Source organism: Nerophis lumbriciformis, linkage group LG03, assembly GCF_033978685.3.
Source record: "Nerophis lumbriciformis linkage group LG03, RoL_Nlum_v2.1, whole genome shotgun sequence".
Lineage (NCBI taxonomy): Eukaryota > Metazoa > Chordata > Actinopteri > Syngnathiformes > Syngnathidae > Nerophis > Nerophis lumbriciformis.
The window spans coordinates 61,595,381-61,612,152 of NC_084550.2; the positions used below are offsets into that span (position 1 = coordinate 61,595,381).

Here is a 16,772-nt window from a genome sequence, read left to right on the forward strand (position 1 = left end):
TACACTACAAATGGAGCAATACAAATACCAATAGAAATAGCGCTATTGATAATGAATAATACCAATAATTTACCTCTATTATTAACAATTCTGTTGTTCAAATGCAACAATACATATGCGTAATGATAACTTGAGATTCAAAAGAAAGCAGAAGGATTGAGGGGAAGAAAGAGAAGCAAGCTATATTAACCTTGTAGATTGTTATAGTAACAACAGGTTAAGCTTTGTCAGTGTGCCATGTGTTATACCCGGTTTACCCTAGGGTAACAACGTTAATTTATGTTTGATGAAACGTGATTATGTGTATGTACTATTGTATATGTACTATGTTACTATTAATACTTAATTGAGCACAGAGCATTGATTAGTCAAAGCATGGTTGTGGCTGCAGAACACTGAATGTGCAGAAGCAGCAACGTTTCGGGTTTGATTTCATGTTTGTGTGCAGGTCCGAGATCCTGCTGGCCTTGTCTCAGAACACGCCCACTGTGATACAACTGCAACTGTCTGGTCAGTATCCAATAAGTGACCGATACAATCCACTTTATTTATAGAGCACATTTCAAAGACAATAAAAGTTGAGTTTGAGTTTATTTGGAACATGCAAGCATACAACATGACACATCACAATTTCCAGTTTCTCTATTCAACATGTTGGAAAAGAACTAGGAAGAAGCAGAGCTTATTTAATCCTACCCCTTTTCCTTTAAATAGCAGTTGCAAAAAATTTTGTTCACTTCCGTTTCTCAAATTATTCACAATATAAGTATATTAATAAGTAATAAGTAGACTTAGACTTAGAAAATCTTTATTGTCCCCGAGGGGCAATTTGGTTTGCAGCGGTAGTCATTAAAAACGAGGTACAACAGTAAAAACGAGGTACAACAGTAAAAACAAGGTACAAATACATAAAATACATACAACTTACAAACCATCATGAAGTCATTGAGCTAAAAACTAAAAGCATTTGTAATACAATAAAAACTAATCATAAGTCTAAGTCTAAGTCAATAAGTGACTGATCCAATCCACTTTATTTATAGAGAACATTCCAAAAGGCAATAAAAGTTGAGTTGAGTTTGAGTTTATTTGGAACATGCAAGCATACAACATGATACATCACAATTTCCAGTTTCTCTATTCAACATGTTGGAAAAGGACTAGGAAGAAGCAGAGCTTATTTAATCCTAGCAGTTGTAAAAAATTTGGTTCACTTCCGTTTCTCAAATTATTCACAATATAAGTATATTAATAAGTAATAACACAATAAGTAATAACAATAAAAATAAATAATTAGTGAAGTAAGTTATATTTCATATGGTGAGATGAGTAAGATTATCTAGAAAGTGAATGAATGGATGAGATAAATTCAGAATAGTTTATCATGATTTTGCTTCTTTGTACTTTGTAAACACAAAGTTTGAAGAGTTTCTTAAAGTGGATCATGTTAGTACATTGTTTGATTGCTTTGCCTCATCCATTCCATCATTTAATTCCACATACTGATATACTGAAGGTCTTAAGTGTTGTTCGTGCATACAAATGTTTTAAATTACATTTTTCTCCAAGATTAAATTTCTCTTTTGTTGAGAAGAATTGTTGTATATTTTTGGGTAGCAGATTATAGTTTGCTTTGTGTATAATTTTAGCTGTTTGCAAATTCACTTTGTCGTGGAATTTCAGTATTTTTGATTCAATGAATAAAGGGTTTGTATGTTCTCTATATCCAACATTATGTATTATTAGTTTCACAAATTGCTGCACAATAGTTAAAACACACATTTAGAAGCAAGATAAAACTAAGGAAAGTCTATTGTAAAAAAAACAACTTTTAACTAAAAAGAGAATAAATACATAAAAGTAAAGAAAATAGACTAAACTCAAAGTAAAAAATATGTTTTAAGACGTGGTTTAAAAGTCATTAAAGAGGCAGCCGTCCGAATACCAAGAGGAATATAGAGACTGAAACCCAAATCAGAGAAGACCAAAAATAAAATCCAGTGCTTTTTCCCCCCCTTTCCTTCTGTCTTCCAGTTGCACGTGCTCCTCTTCCTCATCCCGACCAGTTGAAGCCACCTGCGGCCGCTGCAGCGCCACCTGGTGTCCTCTGCTCGCCCCTCACCTTCTCTCCTTCACCACCACCAACCAACACTTCACCACTCTGCTTTCCAAGCGCCTCCACGCGGCCTTGAAGGAGCAGCAGAAGGCAAAGATGGACACGGAGAGGAAGGAGGAGGGGTGTCAATCCACAGAGGGTTCTTCCTATGTGGAAGGCACAGAAGTGGGTTCACCAAGGTAATTCAACCAGCAACCCTTAAAGGGGAACTGCACTTTAGAAGGATGTTGTTGTTTTTTAATGCATTTTAACTCGTAAATAAAAGTCTGCTTACAGCGGAGCCATTGGGAGGTCCTCTATTCCGCCCATAAAACCCAAAAGATAACCATCCAAAAACTGCCAACAATACTCCATATACATTTTGTGACCTGACTATCAAGCATTAGTGATATTTTTATTATAAGCGCTAACACAAAGTATTTATAGCGGTGCCGTGATCACAAGCTTATGTGCCAATGTTGACATGATCGACAGATCAGCTGCTTCCTCCTTTTCTTTGCTCGCCAAACTTTATTATATGTCCTAAATCATGCCTCTCACCTGGATAGTAGAAGGACGAGGACGTATTCCGACAGGTTGGTACACTTTGACAGCCAATTTAGACCCGGTAATTGGTAAGAACGACACAAAAAGTGAGTCATTCTTCATCTAAATGGGAATATATGAACATCCTAGCAGTCAGCATCCTAATGACAGCAGACCTTGTACAGTAAGTGATGTTTTATTATGTTTGTTGGCGCTCATGAAGTCCGCATGAGTAATCAGTAGGGGTGTAACGGTACGTGTATTTGTATTGAACCGTTTCAGTACGGGGGTTCGGTTCGGAGGTGTACCGAACGAGTTTCCACACGGACATATTAAGTAGCCGCCTCCGCTTCCTTCTGCCTCTGTTTCTGTCAGTCCTCTACACAGCACCCAGCATTGTCCCACCCACACAACCATCTGATTGGTTACAAACAGAGCGGTAACAGCCAATCAGCAGTGTGTATTCAGAGCGCATGTAGTCAGTGCTTAGCGTTTAGCAGGTAATCATCAGGCTGCAGACTCTCCCCAAATTAAAATAAACACCTCCCAGTCAACTACTAGTAACATCACTATGAGCCCGTTGACCTTCTAGAAATATAAAAGGCAGCTCAGCTCGCTCGCAATCCTGGCTTGAGGTGAAGGCTAATTCGCTTTTAGTGTAACGTTAGCTCATTTTGCGGTGTGTGTGTGTGTGTGTGTGTCACGGACAGCAAAGCCCTGTCTGTCTGTTATTTCACTTTATCTTTTTCTGTGTTGATTGAGCTGTGTTGAAGCAGCAAAAAAGGACATGATGTTAAATTAAGGGTTTCTGTCTCTGATAGTTGATATAATAATGTAAGTGCATCATTAAGCCTACATGAACTCCATGGTGTTCAGGGATGAATAGTCTCTCCTATTGCTATTGTACCATTTTTTCAGCTATAGTTACAGTAATCATTAGTAATGCAGCAGCCGAGTTTGGAATGGCAGGGTCCCTGCTATCACATGTTGATAAAAATATAACATGTACATAATAAATCAACTACAGGCTTCCCAAATGCTGTAATAAATTAAGCATGATGAGTTGACTTGAAACTGTTAAATGTTGCACTTTTTATTTGTAGAAGAAAAGTTTTGTCATTTTATTTAATCTGAGCAACAACTTGAGGCAGTTTAATGTTGATTAACGTGGGCAGAATTATTATAGTGTTCCCAATGTTAAAAGGATAAAGCCATTGTTTACAAATTTGGTAAATAAATAACCAAAAAATATATATTTTGTTGTTTTCTTACTGTACCGAAAATTAACCGAACAGTGACCTCCAAACAGGAGGAGGAGTAGGTACAGAACTGACATTTTTGTGTACCATTACACCCCTAGTAATCAGTGATGTTGTTAAAAAAAAGAAGCAAACGTGATGCGTTTTTAAAAATAATGCGTAAAATGAGCAAAATACGTAAATATTAGATGTATTATAAAAGTGCCTGTTACTAAATTACATATATACTTACATCATGTATATAAAATCTTAATGGAGGTGTTTGTGTGTTTTTAAGGGCATTATAGGCAGAATAGAGCGGCTCCATTGTAAGCGGAATTTTTATTGCATTTATTTACTATTTAGAATGCACGCAAAAAAAAAAATTCCATCTGTCATCATGTCTTTCATAATGATTGGGAACGATAGGTAAAATTTCAACAAATTTGCAGTTCCTCTTTAAGCTTTGTTTCGGTGTTACTTTTACAGGTTTCAAAAATGGCATCTATTATGTGTTTCTGGGATTTAGTTTTTCATGCATTTATGTTTTTATGACTATTCCCACTTTTCAGTGTAGACTCCAGAGACGGCTACTTTGAGATGGGACTGGATGATTCGTTTCAGGAGACGGACTACCTCTCGTCCACGCCGCTTGCTCCTCTGTCGGACCCTTGTGCTGGGGATGGGCCAGAAAAGGACGTCCAAGTCAACAGTGTTCTGTGGTGCTACTGTCTCAAGGTGGAAGAGGGGGCGATGGAGCAGAAGATAGTATGCTTGGTGCTGATGGAAGGGCTACTCGGCTTGCTGCACTCAACACATGACATCAAAGACACCAATCAGGAAGCAGGTAAGTCAATACTCACTCATTACTCACCGAAAATGTTGTGAAATGTGATCTATTCAAGTTTTTTTGTCTTGAATAGGGGTGTAACTGTATTATAAATACCACTTCTTATTATAAATACGACCTACTCAGTGGCCTAGTGGTTCGAGTGTCCCCCCTGAGATCGATAGGCTGTGAGTTCAAACCCCGGCCGAGTTATACCAAAGACTATAAAAATGGGAACCATTACCTCCCTGCTTGGCACTCAGCATCGAGGGTTGGAATTGGGGGTTAAATCACCAAAATGATTCCCGAGCGCGGCCACTGTTGCTGCTCACTGCTCCCCTCACCTCCCAGAGGGTGAACAAGGGTGATGGGTCAAATGCAGAGGACAATTTTCACCACGCCTACTGTGTGTGTGTGTGTGTGTGTGTGTGTGTGTGTGACAATCATTGGTACTTTAAAGGGGAACATTATCACAATTTCAGAATTGTTAAAACCATTAAAAATCAGTTCCCAGTGGCTTATTAAATTTTTCGAAGTTTTTTTCAGAATTTTACCCATCACGCAATATCCCTAAAAAAAGCTTCAAAGTGCCTGATTTTAACCACCTGTCCATTTTCCTGTGACGTCACATAGTGAAGCCAACACAAACAAACATGGCGGAAAGAACAGCAAGCTATAGCGACATTAGCTCGGATTCAGACTCGGATTTCAGCGGCTTAAGCGATTCAACAGATTACGAATGTATTGAAACGGATGGTTGTAGTGTGGAGGCAGGTAGCGAAAACGAAATTGAAGAAAAAACTGAAGCTATTGAGCCATATCGGTTTGATCCGTATGCAAGCGAAACCGACGAAAACGACACGACAGCCAGCGACACGGGAGAAAGCGAGGACGAATTCGGCGATCGCCTTCTAACCAACGATTGGTATGTGTTTGTTTGGCATTAAAGGAAACTAACAACTATGAACTGGGTTTACAGCATATGAAATACATTTGGCAACAACATGCACTTTGAGAGTGCAGACAGCCCAATTTTCATCAATTATTATATTCTGTAGACATACCCTCATGTCAGCAGGCCAGGGAAGCTAGGGTCGATATTCTTCTCTTGATCATCTTCGGGACGGTGTGAGCCAAGACATCCAGGGGGTTTAGCTCGCTCGTCTGCGGGAACAAACTACTGCCATTGCTTGCCGTGCTACCGAGGGCCTTTGTCCCTGAATTGCTCACACACTCCGGCAGATTCAATGGGGGTCTGGCAGCAGATTTCTTTGACTTTATCGTTGGAAATGCATCTGCTTTGAGTGTCGCAGGATATCCACACATTCTTGCCATCTCTGTCGTAGCATAGCTTTCGTCGGTAAAGTGTGCGGAACAAACGTCCAATTTCTTGCCACTTTCGCATCTTTGGGCCACTGGTGCAACTTTAATCCGTCCCTGTTCATGTTGTTACACCCTCCGACAACACACCGACGAGGCATGATGTCTCCAAAGTACGGAAAACAGTCGAAAAAACGGAAAATAACAGAGCTGATTCGACTCGGTGTTTGAGAAAATGGCGGATTGCTTCCTGAAGCGACGTCACGTTGTGACGTCATCGCTCCGAGAGCGAATATTAGAAAGGCGTTTAATTCGCCAAAATTCACCCATTTAGAGTTCAGAAATCGGTTAAAAAAATATATGGTCTTTTTTCTGCAACATCAAGGTATATATTGACGCTTACATAGGTCTGATGATAATGTTCCCCTTTTACTTTAACTTTAACTGTATTTCGGTATCAAAATCATCACAATAATGTGAAGGTATAAAATAAAATGAAAACTTGGTTACTGTAGTTTTTTGCTGGTACTTTTAAATTGGCCGGTCTGGAAGTAAACTACATCTACCAAAATTCCCTGCTTAGCGCGAGTGTGCGAGGTGCATGTGTGGGAGGTCCAAAAGGAGAGAGAAAGGATTGTTTTTTTTCGAAATTTCCTGGAGTTTTCATCAATATCCATCCATAACTGTTTGAGTTATGGTGCTAACAGACAGACAAACAAACACAACCTCTTTGGTCTGCGGACTGCAAGGCAAAGCTGCCGCTTTCGTCTGTAGTGTTTCCGAGACGACACATAAAGCCGGTCAGAAGTTGTGATGTTTTAACCCACTTTTTTCTTTCTTTTTTTAATACCATTGAATCAACTCGTGGTTTAAATTGATTTGTTATCCATGTTTCAAGTAGTAAATGCGGACAAAAAAAAAAGTTTGCTTGCACTGTGGAGAACAAGTAATATGAGAAGCTACACTTGGCAAAACATCACCTGGAAAATATAAGCATCAATTTGTGAGGTATTTACATTATTAAACGTTAAAGTGTCAGCTAACTTTTCAGAGAATCCGCATTTTGCAAAGTGATAAAAGATGTTCCCTACATGAGGAAACCATTTCTCTAAAGTTAAAAGTTGAAAAACACTAACGTGAACATTTGTTTTAAATTTCTTACACAGGTTGTTTATATTGTCAGTTTAAAGACTGAGCATATTAATAAATATACCGTATTTTTCGGAGAATGACACCCTGAAAAGGAAAATGTGTGTCAACATAAGGAATGAAATGAGGATGTTTAGAGAGGAAAACAAAGCACTGCACCAGGATGTGGAAGTCCTGCAAAAAGACGTTGCTTAGAAGAATACCATAAAGAATACACAAAATATTAATGTAATTGTGACAGGGTTGCGTATTACTCCCAGATCTTATGCCAGAGCAGTTGACAACAAAGGAAAACCAGATGAAATGGATGTTTCCACAACAAAGAAAAAAGTAGTTAACTTTCTGCGATTAAATGACGTTTGTTGATATTAACACCATTGACACGTTCATTCCACTGAATGGAATAAACAACAATACCACAACAGGGTTTCACCCAGGGTCGTGGCTGAGGTTGTGGTGAGGAAGTGGTTATCATGACGTTGGCGTATAACTTGCCTAATCTGCTATGGCTAAAAATAAGGTACCGTATTTTCCGCACCATAAGCCGCCCTGGGTTATAAGCCGCGCCTTCAATGAACGGCATATTTCAAAACTTTGTCCACCTATAAGCCGCCCCGTGTTATAAGCCGCATCTAACTGCGCTAAAGAAATGTCAAAAAAACAGTCAGATAGGTCAGTCAAACTTTAATAATATATTAAAAACCAGCGTGATGTGGGCGCGCATGGAGTCGTATATCAACATGGACGGAGCTGCGTGAAAAAAGCCACCCGGCCTCTTCGCGTAAACTTACCTTAACCACTCGCTCATCTTTTCTTCATCCATCCATCCCTTCGAGTTAGCTTTTATGATGACGCCGGCTGGAAAGGTCTCTTTTGGCAAGGTCTTCCTTTTGAATATCACCATGGGTGGAAGTTTCTGGCCATTAGCATGGCAAGCTAGAACCACAGTGAAGGATGACTTCTCATTCCCTGTGGTGCGAATATTCACCGTACGTGCTCCCGTTGTATCCACAGTGCGGTTCACAGGAATATCAAAAGTCAGTGGAACCTCGTCCATGTTGATAATGTTCTCTGGCCGGATCTTTTTTTCAGCTATCTTGTTTTTACAATATGCACGGAAAGTAGCCAGCTTTTCTTGAAAGTCTTTAGGCAGTTGCTGTGAAATAGTAGTCCGTGTGCGGATGGAGAGATTGCGTCTTTTCATGAACCGGAAACCTGTCGCTTAGTAGGAGCCATTTTGTGGTCTTTACAGATGTAAACACACAAAGGAAATGAAACGTAATATCCGCGCGCTTCTTCTTCTTCTACGCGGGCGGGTGGTTGCTTACAGTAGAAGAAGAAGCGCTTCCTCTTCTATGGGGGCGGGTGCTTACCTTGGCGGTTGCTTGCGTAGAAGAAGAAGCACTTCCTCTTCTACGGGAAAAAAAGATGGCGGCTGTTTACCGTAGTTGCGAGACCGAAACTTTATGAAAATGAATCTTAATATTAATCCATATATAAAGCGCACCGGGTTATAAGCCGCACTGTCAGCTTTTGAGTAAATTTGTGGTTTTTAGGTGCGGCTAATAGTGCGGAAAATACGGTACATACACACATTTAAAAACAAATCTATTTCATTACTTAGTATTAACATATACCGTATTTTTCGGACTATAAGTCGCTCCGGAGTATAAGTCGCACCGACCGAAAATGCATAATAAAGGAGGAAAAAAACATATATAAGTCGCACTGGAGTATAAGTCACATTTTTTGGGGAAATGTATTTGATAAAAGCCAACAGCAAGAATAGACATTTGAAAGGCAATTTAAAATAAATAAAGAATAGTGAACAACAGGCTGAATAAGTGTACGTTATATGAGGCATAAATAACCAACTGGTATGTTAACGTAACATATTATGGTAAGAGTCATTCAAATAACTATAACCTATAGAACATGCTATACGTTTACCAAACAATCTGTTGTTCCTGATCGCTAAATCCGATGAAATCTTCTTCCTCGTTGTCGCTCCTGGTATGCGCCGTTTCCTTTCTTTCTGCTGCTCGATCGCCTGTTTTCTGCTGCATATTTCACTACGTCCAGCTTGCAATCTGCAGTATATGATTTCCTTTTCGGTGCCATTTTTGTTCAGCCTTTCTCAGTTTTTATAAGTTACCGCCAATGTTGAAATGATCAATTTTAATAGCTACGGACATAGTAGCAGTTAGCATCCTATGACCCACAATGCACTTCTGCCATGACTCATGCACAATGCACTTCTGCCATGACCGGCCCCCGCCGAATTCTTATTGTTTGACGTGTGTGTGACGATTGCTGACATTTGCTTCGTCTCTTACGCGAATGAGCTAAATAATATTATTTGATATTTTACGGTAATGTGTTAATAATTTCACACATAAGTCGCTCCTGAGTATAAGTCGCAACCCCGGCCAAACTATGAAAAACTGTGACTTATAGTCCGAAAAATACGGTATATGTATACTTGTTTGTAGTAATAAATATAATTAGATTATTGGAGTATTATGATTGTGTTCAATTACAGTAAGTGTGTTTATCCTAAACATTCCTGCCACTTCATTTTACACACTATGACATTTTAAAGTCTTTTTCTGTGGACATACAGGTAAAAGCCAGTAAATTAGAATATTTTGAAAAACTTGATTTATTTCAGTAATTGCATTCAAAAGGTGTAAGTTGTACATTATATTTATTCATTGCACACAGACCGATGCATTCAAATGTTTATTTCATTTAATTTTGATGATTTGAAGTGGCAACAAATGTAAATCCAATATTCCGTGTGTCACAAAATTAGAATATTGTGTAAGGCTAATACAAAAAAGGGATTTTTAGAAATGTTGGCCAACTGAAAAGTATGAAAATGAAAAATATGAGCATGTACAATACTCAATACTTGGTTGGAGCTCCTTTTGCCTCAATTACTGCGTTAATGCGGCGTGGCATGGAGTCGATGAGTTTCTGGCACTGCTCAGGTGTTATGAGAGCCCAGGTTGCTCTGATAGTGGCCTTCAACTCTTCTGCGTTTTTGGGTCTGGCATTCTGCATCTTCCTTTTCACAATACCCCACAGATTTTCTATGGGGCTAAGGTCAGGGGAGTTGGCGGGCCAATTTAGAACAGAAATACCATGGTCCGTAAACCAGGCATGGGTAGATTTTGCGCTGTGTGCAGGCGCCAAGTCCTGTTGGAACTTGAAATCTCCATCTCCATAGAGCAGGTCAGCAGCAGGAAGCATGAAGTGTTCTAAAACTTGCTGGTAGACGGCTGCGTTGACCCTGGATCTCAGGAAACAGAGTGGACCGACACCAGCAGATGACATGGCACCCCAAACCATCACCCAACCATGCAAATTTTGCATTTCCTTTGGAAATCGAGGTCCCAGAGTCTGGAGGAAGACAGGAGAGGCACAGGATCCACGTTGCCTGAAGTCTAGTGTAAAGTTTCCACCATCAGTGATGGTTTGGGGTGCCATGTCATCTGCTGGTGTCGGTCCACTCTGTTTCCTGAGATCCAGGGTCAACGCAGCCGTCTACCAGCAAGTTTTAGAGCACTTCATGCTTCCTGCTGCTGACCTGCTCTATGGAGATGGAGATTTCAAGTTCCAACAGGACTTGGCGCCTGCACACAGCGCAAAATCTACCCGTGCCTGGTTTACGGACCATGGTATTTCTGTTCTAAATTGGCCCGCCAACTCCCCTGACCTTAGCCCCATAGAAAATCTGTGGGGTATTGTGAAAAGGAAGATGCAGAATGCCAGACCCAAAAACGCAGAAGAGTTGAAGGCCACTATCAGAGCAACCTGGGCTCTCATAACACCTGAGCAGTGCCAGAAACTCATCGACTCTATGCCACACCGCATTAACGCAGTAATTGAGGCAAAAGGAGCTCCAACCAAGTATTGAGTATTGTACATGCTCATATTTTTCATTTTCATACTTTTCAGTTGGCCAACATTTCTAAAAATCCCTTTTTTGTATTAGCCTTAAGTAATATTCTAATTTTGTGACACACGGAATTTTGGATTTTCATTTGTTGCCACTTCAAATCATCAAAATTAAATGAAATAAACATTTGAATGCATCAGTCTGTGTGCAATGAATAAATATAATGTACAAGTTACACCTTTTGAATGCAATTACTGAAATAAATCAAGTTTTTCAAAATATTCTAATTTACTGGCTTTTACCTGTATACCACAATAATATGGAACATGTACCACAATAATATCGTACTGTAGGTTTTAATACCGTGATAATTAGGGGTGTGGGGAAAAAATCAATTCGAATCGGGATTCTCACATTGTGCGATTCAGAATCGATTCTCATTTTTTTTAAATGGATTTATTTTTTATTTTTTATTATTATTATTATTTTTTTTTAATTAATCAATCCAACAAAACAATACACAGCAATACCATAACAATGCAATCCAATTCCAAAACCAAACCCGACCCAGCAACACTCAGAACTGCAATAAACAGAGCAATTGAGAGGAGACACAAACACGACACAGAACAAACCAAAAGTAGTGAAACAAAAAATGAATATTATCAACAACAGTATCAATATTAGTTACAATTTCAACATAGCAGTGATTAAAAATCCCTCATTGACATTATCATTAAAAAAAAAGAACAATAGTGTCACAGTGGCTGACACTTGCATCACATCCATACTTGCCAACCCTCCCGAATTTTCCGGGAGACTCCCGAAATTCAGTGCCTCTCCCGAAAACCTCCCGGGACAAATATTCTCCCGAAAATCTCCCGATTTTCAGCCGGAGCTGGAGGCCACGCCCCCTCCAGCTCCATGCGACCTGAGTGAGGACAGCCTTTTTTCATGACGGGAGGACAACAGGGTGACAAGAACTAAATCATCCAGACTACAGATAAATTGTATTATTATGCTTATCTTACCTAAAAATAAATATATATATTAATTTAAAAAAAAAAAGTTTGTTTTACTATATTTAGCTAAAAACATCAAAATTAATTATATTTTTATTTGTATTTTTTCTGACTCCTTATTACACTCAGCCATAGAATTATACATTAAAATAAACATATTTGAAATAATTAATTTTAAATGATCATAATAATTCATTTAAAATGACCATATTTAATTATTAAAATAATTGCTTGTTTATCAACAACTTTAACATTTTATTCATTACATTTTGAAGCTCTCAGAAGCCAAGTTATGTTATATTCCTTAATATTTATTTATGCAAGTTTGAAGTATCAATTATCTAAACACAGTTTTGTTTGTATATTTTCAGGATGTATGTGTATGTATATATATATATATATATATATATATATATATATATATATGTATATGTGTATATATATATATATATAATGAAATACTTGACTTGGTGAATTCTAGCTGTCAATATACTCCTCCCCTCTTAACCACGCCCCCAACCCCCCACTCCCCCACCTCCCGAAATTGGAGGTCTCAAGGTTGGCAAGTATGATCACATCTCATAAGCTTGACAACACACTGTGTCCAATATTTTCACAAAGATAAAATAAGTCATAATTTTTGGTTCATTTAATAGTTAAAACAAATTTACATTATTGCAATCAGTTGATAAAACATTGTCCTTTACAATTATAAAAGCTTTTTACAGAAATCTACTACTCTGCTTGCATGTCAGCAGACTGGGGGAGATCCTGCTGAAATCCTATGTATTGAATGAATAGACAATCCTTTTGAATCGGGAAAATATCATTTTTGAATCGAGAATCGTGTTGAATTGGGGAAAAAAAAAAAAAAAAGGATTGTGAATCGAATCGTGACCCCAAGAATCGATATTGAATCGAATCGTGGGACACTCAAAGATTCACAGCCCGAGTGATATCGTACCGTGATACCGTTACAACCGTAGTCTTGAAGAAACCGAACCAAAATCTTTGTCACTTCTTCACTTTTGTTTTGACTGTTTGCAGATGAAGAGCAGTGTCCTTCCACCGAGGAAGTATTGTCCAGTCTTCAGGTGGACCTTCTTCTGCCTTTCTCCCAGCTCCTGCTCTCCTCACACGCTGAGCTTCCTGGCTCCTGTCTGGCTTTCAGTGTCCAGTGCAGTCCTACTCGCTATTATCTCTTCTCCGGAGCCCAGGAGCTCCAGCGAGCCACCACCGAGCTGAAAAGACTGATGCAGGTCGGAGAGGCGACGTCTAACTATAAGTTACATCCCCGTAAACTAAAAACCTTTTCCACTTGTCCCCTATTGATCAGGTAGCAGAGTGTCAGCCTGACTCAGGGGTGCCCATGACCCCTCAGCTCCTCCCTCGCTCCCTCCTGAACTCATGGGAGCTGGAGGAGAGTCAGGGAGCCCAGGGAGGCTACCTGACTCTCTTCCTATCCTCATCTTCCTCGATCACCTCACACCCACTTCTGTCAGATATTTTGTCCGACACGAAGGGGCCTACCTTCCCCTCTCTCCTCTTCCTCACTCACCGGCACCTGTGGGTGCTCAAGATGGAGTTCAGAGCGCCATCTACCTCTTCTGGGTGCAGGCTGGTCCGTGTGCCCCTCGGCTCAGTGGTGCTTCACCCCAACAAGAGACAGTCTCACGTGGGGAAGAGATCAGGCAGCGACTTCTGCCAGGACCCAAAACACCACCGCAGGTACAGGGTCTACCACGTGGATGACAGTGGCCCCGTTTATACTGCACACTAATTTTGATTTTCTTTTTTGCCCTCAACTGACACAGATCTGATTTTTTTGGCCAGTCTAAACGCGCCGAAGTGTCTCAAATCTGATTTTTTCGCATCAGATTCAGGCCACATCAGGGCGTAGTCCGAATCCGATTGGAATCTGATTTTTTCAAATGTGACTTCAGTCTAAACGGCAGTGTATGGGACTTTTTCGTCAGCTTTGGGCGAGCTACGTCATTCGTGTGCGCGGCGGGGTAAGACACAGCCCGCCAGCTGAAGTGTAGACTTCATCACAACATCCGGTTTTCGATGGCCAATTTTCCGGTGCATCACTAGTCAATAGTGCACAAATAATAGACTAAATGTAATACCTGAAGATATACCATACAGGCCAAAAGTTTGGTCACATAACACAAAAAGGTGAAATAACTGAAAACATGTTTTATATTTTAGTTTCTTCAAAATAGCCACCCTGTGCTCTGATTACTGCTTTGCAGACTTTTGGCATTCTCTGCATGAGCTTCAAGCACACCTGTGAAGTGAAAACCATTTCAGGTGACTACCTCTTGAAGCTCATCGAGAGACTTTTTTTCCGGTTTCGTTTGGGTAAGCAATCGATTTATGTTGAAATAGCTTGGCTCCAAGCTCCACATTTACAGCGTCAAAGTCACGCCGACCTCAATCTCTCGACTTCCTTCGCGCTGGCTTTGAGAAGCAGCAGTTCATCCTCCGTATATTCAGCTTCAAAAAGACAAGGTTGTGAATCCTCATTTGTCCAAAAATAGTCGTCTTTGCTGTCTGTTACTAAGTCTGCCATGACTGGAAAAGACTCGCACTTGTTTCCGGAAGTAGGAACACACATTTGATGCTAGAAGTCAGAAGTAAATAAATGATAAATGGGTTATACTTGTATAGCGCTTTTCTACCTTCAAGGTACTCAAAGCGCTTTGACACTACTTCCACATTCATCCATTCACACACACATTCACACACTGATGGCGGGAGCTGCCATGCAAGGCGCTAACCAGCAGCCATCAGGAGCAAGGGGTGAAGTGTCTTGCCCAAGGACACAACGGACGTGACTAGGATGGTAGAAGGTGGGGATTGAACCCCAGTAATCAGCAACCCTCCGATTGCTGGCCAGCCACTCTACCAACTTCGCCACGCCGTCTTGAGTGCGCTGCTATGCAAACGGAAATAAATGCGCTGAGGAAATCAGTTCCGGCAATGCTAAAAGTGACCAAAATACAATGAATATTGTACATATTACATATTGTTATGAAGGTGTCTGTTACTACATTATATATATACTTGCAGTGTGAATATTGTACATATTACATATTGTTATGAAGGTGTCTGTTACTACATTATATATATACTTGCAGTGTGTATATTGTACGTATTACATATTGTTATGAAGGTGTCTGTTACTACATTATATATATACTTGCAGTGTGTATATTGTACATATTACATATTGTTATGAAGGTGTGTGTTACAACATACATATACTTGCAGTGTGTATATTGTACATATTACATATTGTTATGAAGGTGTCTGTTACTACATTATATATATATACTTGCAGTGTGTATATTGTACGTATTACATATTGTTATGAAGGTGTCTGTTACTACATTATATATATACTTGCAGTGTGTATATTGTACATATTACATATTGTTATGAAGGTGTGTGTTACAACATTATACATATACTTGCAGTGTGTATATTGTACATATTACATATTGTTATGAAGCTGTCTGTTACTACATTATATATATACTTGCAGTGTGTACATAAAACATTACATATTGTTATGAAGGTGTCTGTTACTACATTATATATACACTTGCAGTGTGTATATTGTACATATTACACATTGTAATGACGGTGTCTGTTACTACATTAAAAATATACTTGCAGTGTGTACATTGTACATATTACATATTGTTATGAAGGTGTCTGTTACTACATTATATACATACTTGCAGTGTGTATATTGTACATATTACATATTGTTATGAAGGTGTCTGTTGATACATTATATATATATATATATATACTTACAGTGTGTATAATGTACATATTACATATTGTTATGAAGGTGTCTGTTACTACATTATATATATACTTGCAGTGTGTATATTGTACATATTACATATTGTTATGAATGTGTCTGTTACTACATTATATATATATATATATATATACTTGCAGTGTGTATATTGTACATATTACATATTGTTATGAAGGTGTCTATTAAAACATTATATATATATACTTGCAGTGTGTATATTACATATTGTTATGAAGGTGTCTATTGCCACATTATATATACTTGCAGTGTGTATATTGTACATATTACATATTGCTATGAAGGTGTCTATTACTACATTATATATATATATATATATATATATATATATATATATATATATATATATATATATATATATATATATATATATATATATACTTACAGTGTTTATATTGTACATATTATGTTATGAAGGTGTCTATTACTACAAAAATATATATATATATATACAGTGTGTCTATTGTACATATTACATATTGTTATGAAGGTGTTTGTTGCTACATTATATATATACTTGCAGTGTGTATATTGTACATATTGTTATGAAGGTGTCTGTTACTACATTATATATACTTGCAGTGTGTATATTGTACATATTACATATTGTTATGAAGGTGTCTGTTACTACATTATATATATACTTGCAGTGTGTATATAGTACATATTGTTATGAAGGTGTCTATTACTACATAATATATATACTTGCAGTGTGTATATTGTACAAATTACCTATTGTTATGAAGGTGTCTATTACTACGTTATATATACTTACAGTATGTATATTGTACATATTACATATTGTTATGAAGT

At 38.5% G+C, this 16,772-nt stretch overlaps 1 protein-coding gene across 3 annotated transcripts in view; it reads left to right on the forward strand.

The window, feature by feature from the left end:
- The window catches only part of nisch (nischarin), a 102,121-nt gene that overhangs the window by 66,197 nt on the left and 19,152 nt on the right, over positions 1 to 16,772 (forward strand). For 2 of the 3 annotated variants that reach the window (XM_061940519.2, XM_061940530.2), the window contains 5 exons: positions 449 to 510; positions 2,035 to 2,295; positions 4,452 to 4,726; positions 13,151 to 13,362; positions 13,440 to 13,831. In XM_061940519.2, the coding sequence (XP_061796503.2) occupies positions 449 to 510; positions 2,035 to 2,295; positions 4,452 to 4,726; positions 13,151 to 13,362; positions 13,440 to 13,831 (1,202 nt within the window). Of the gene's footprint in view, positions 1 to 448; positions 511 to 2,034; positions 2,296 to 4,451; positions 4,727 to 13,150; positions 13,363 to 13,439; positions 13,832 to 16,772 lie in introns of those variants that run through there. The other variant, XR_009814202.2, reaches the window with a different exon arrangement.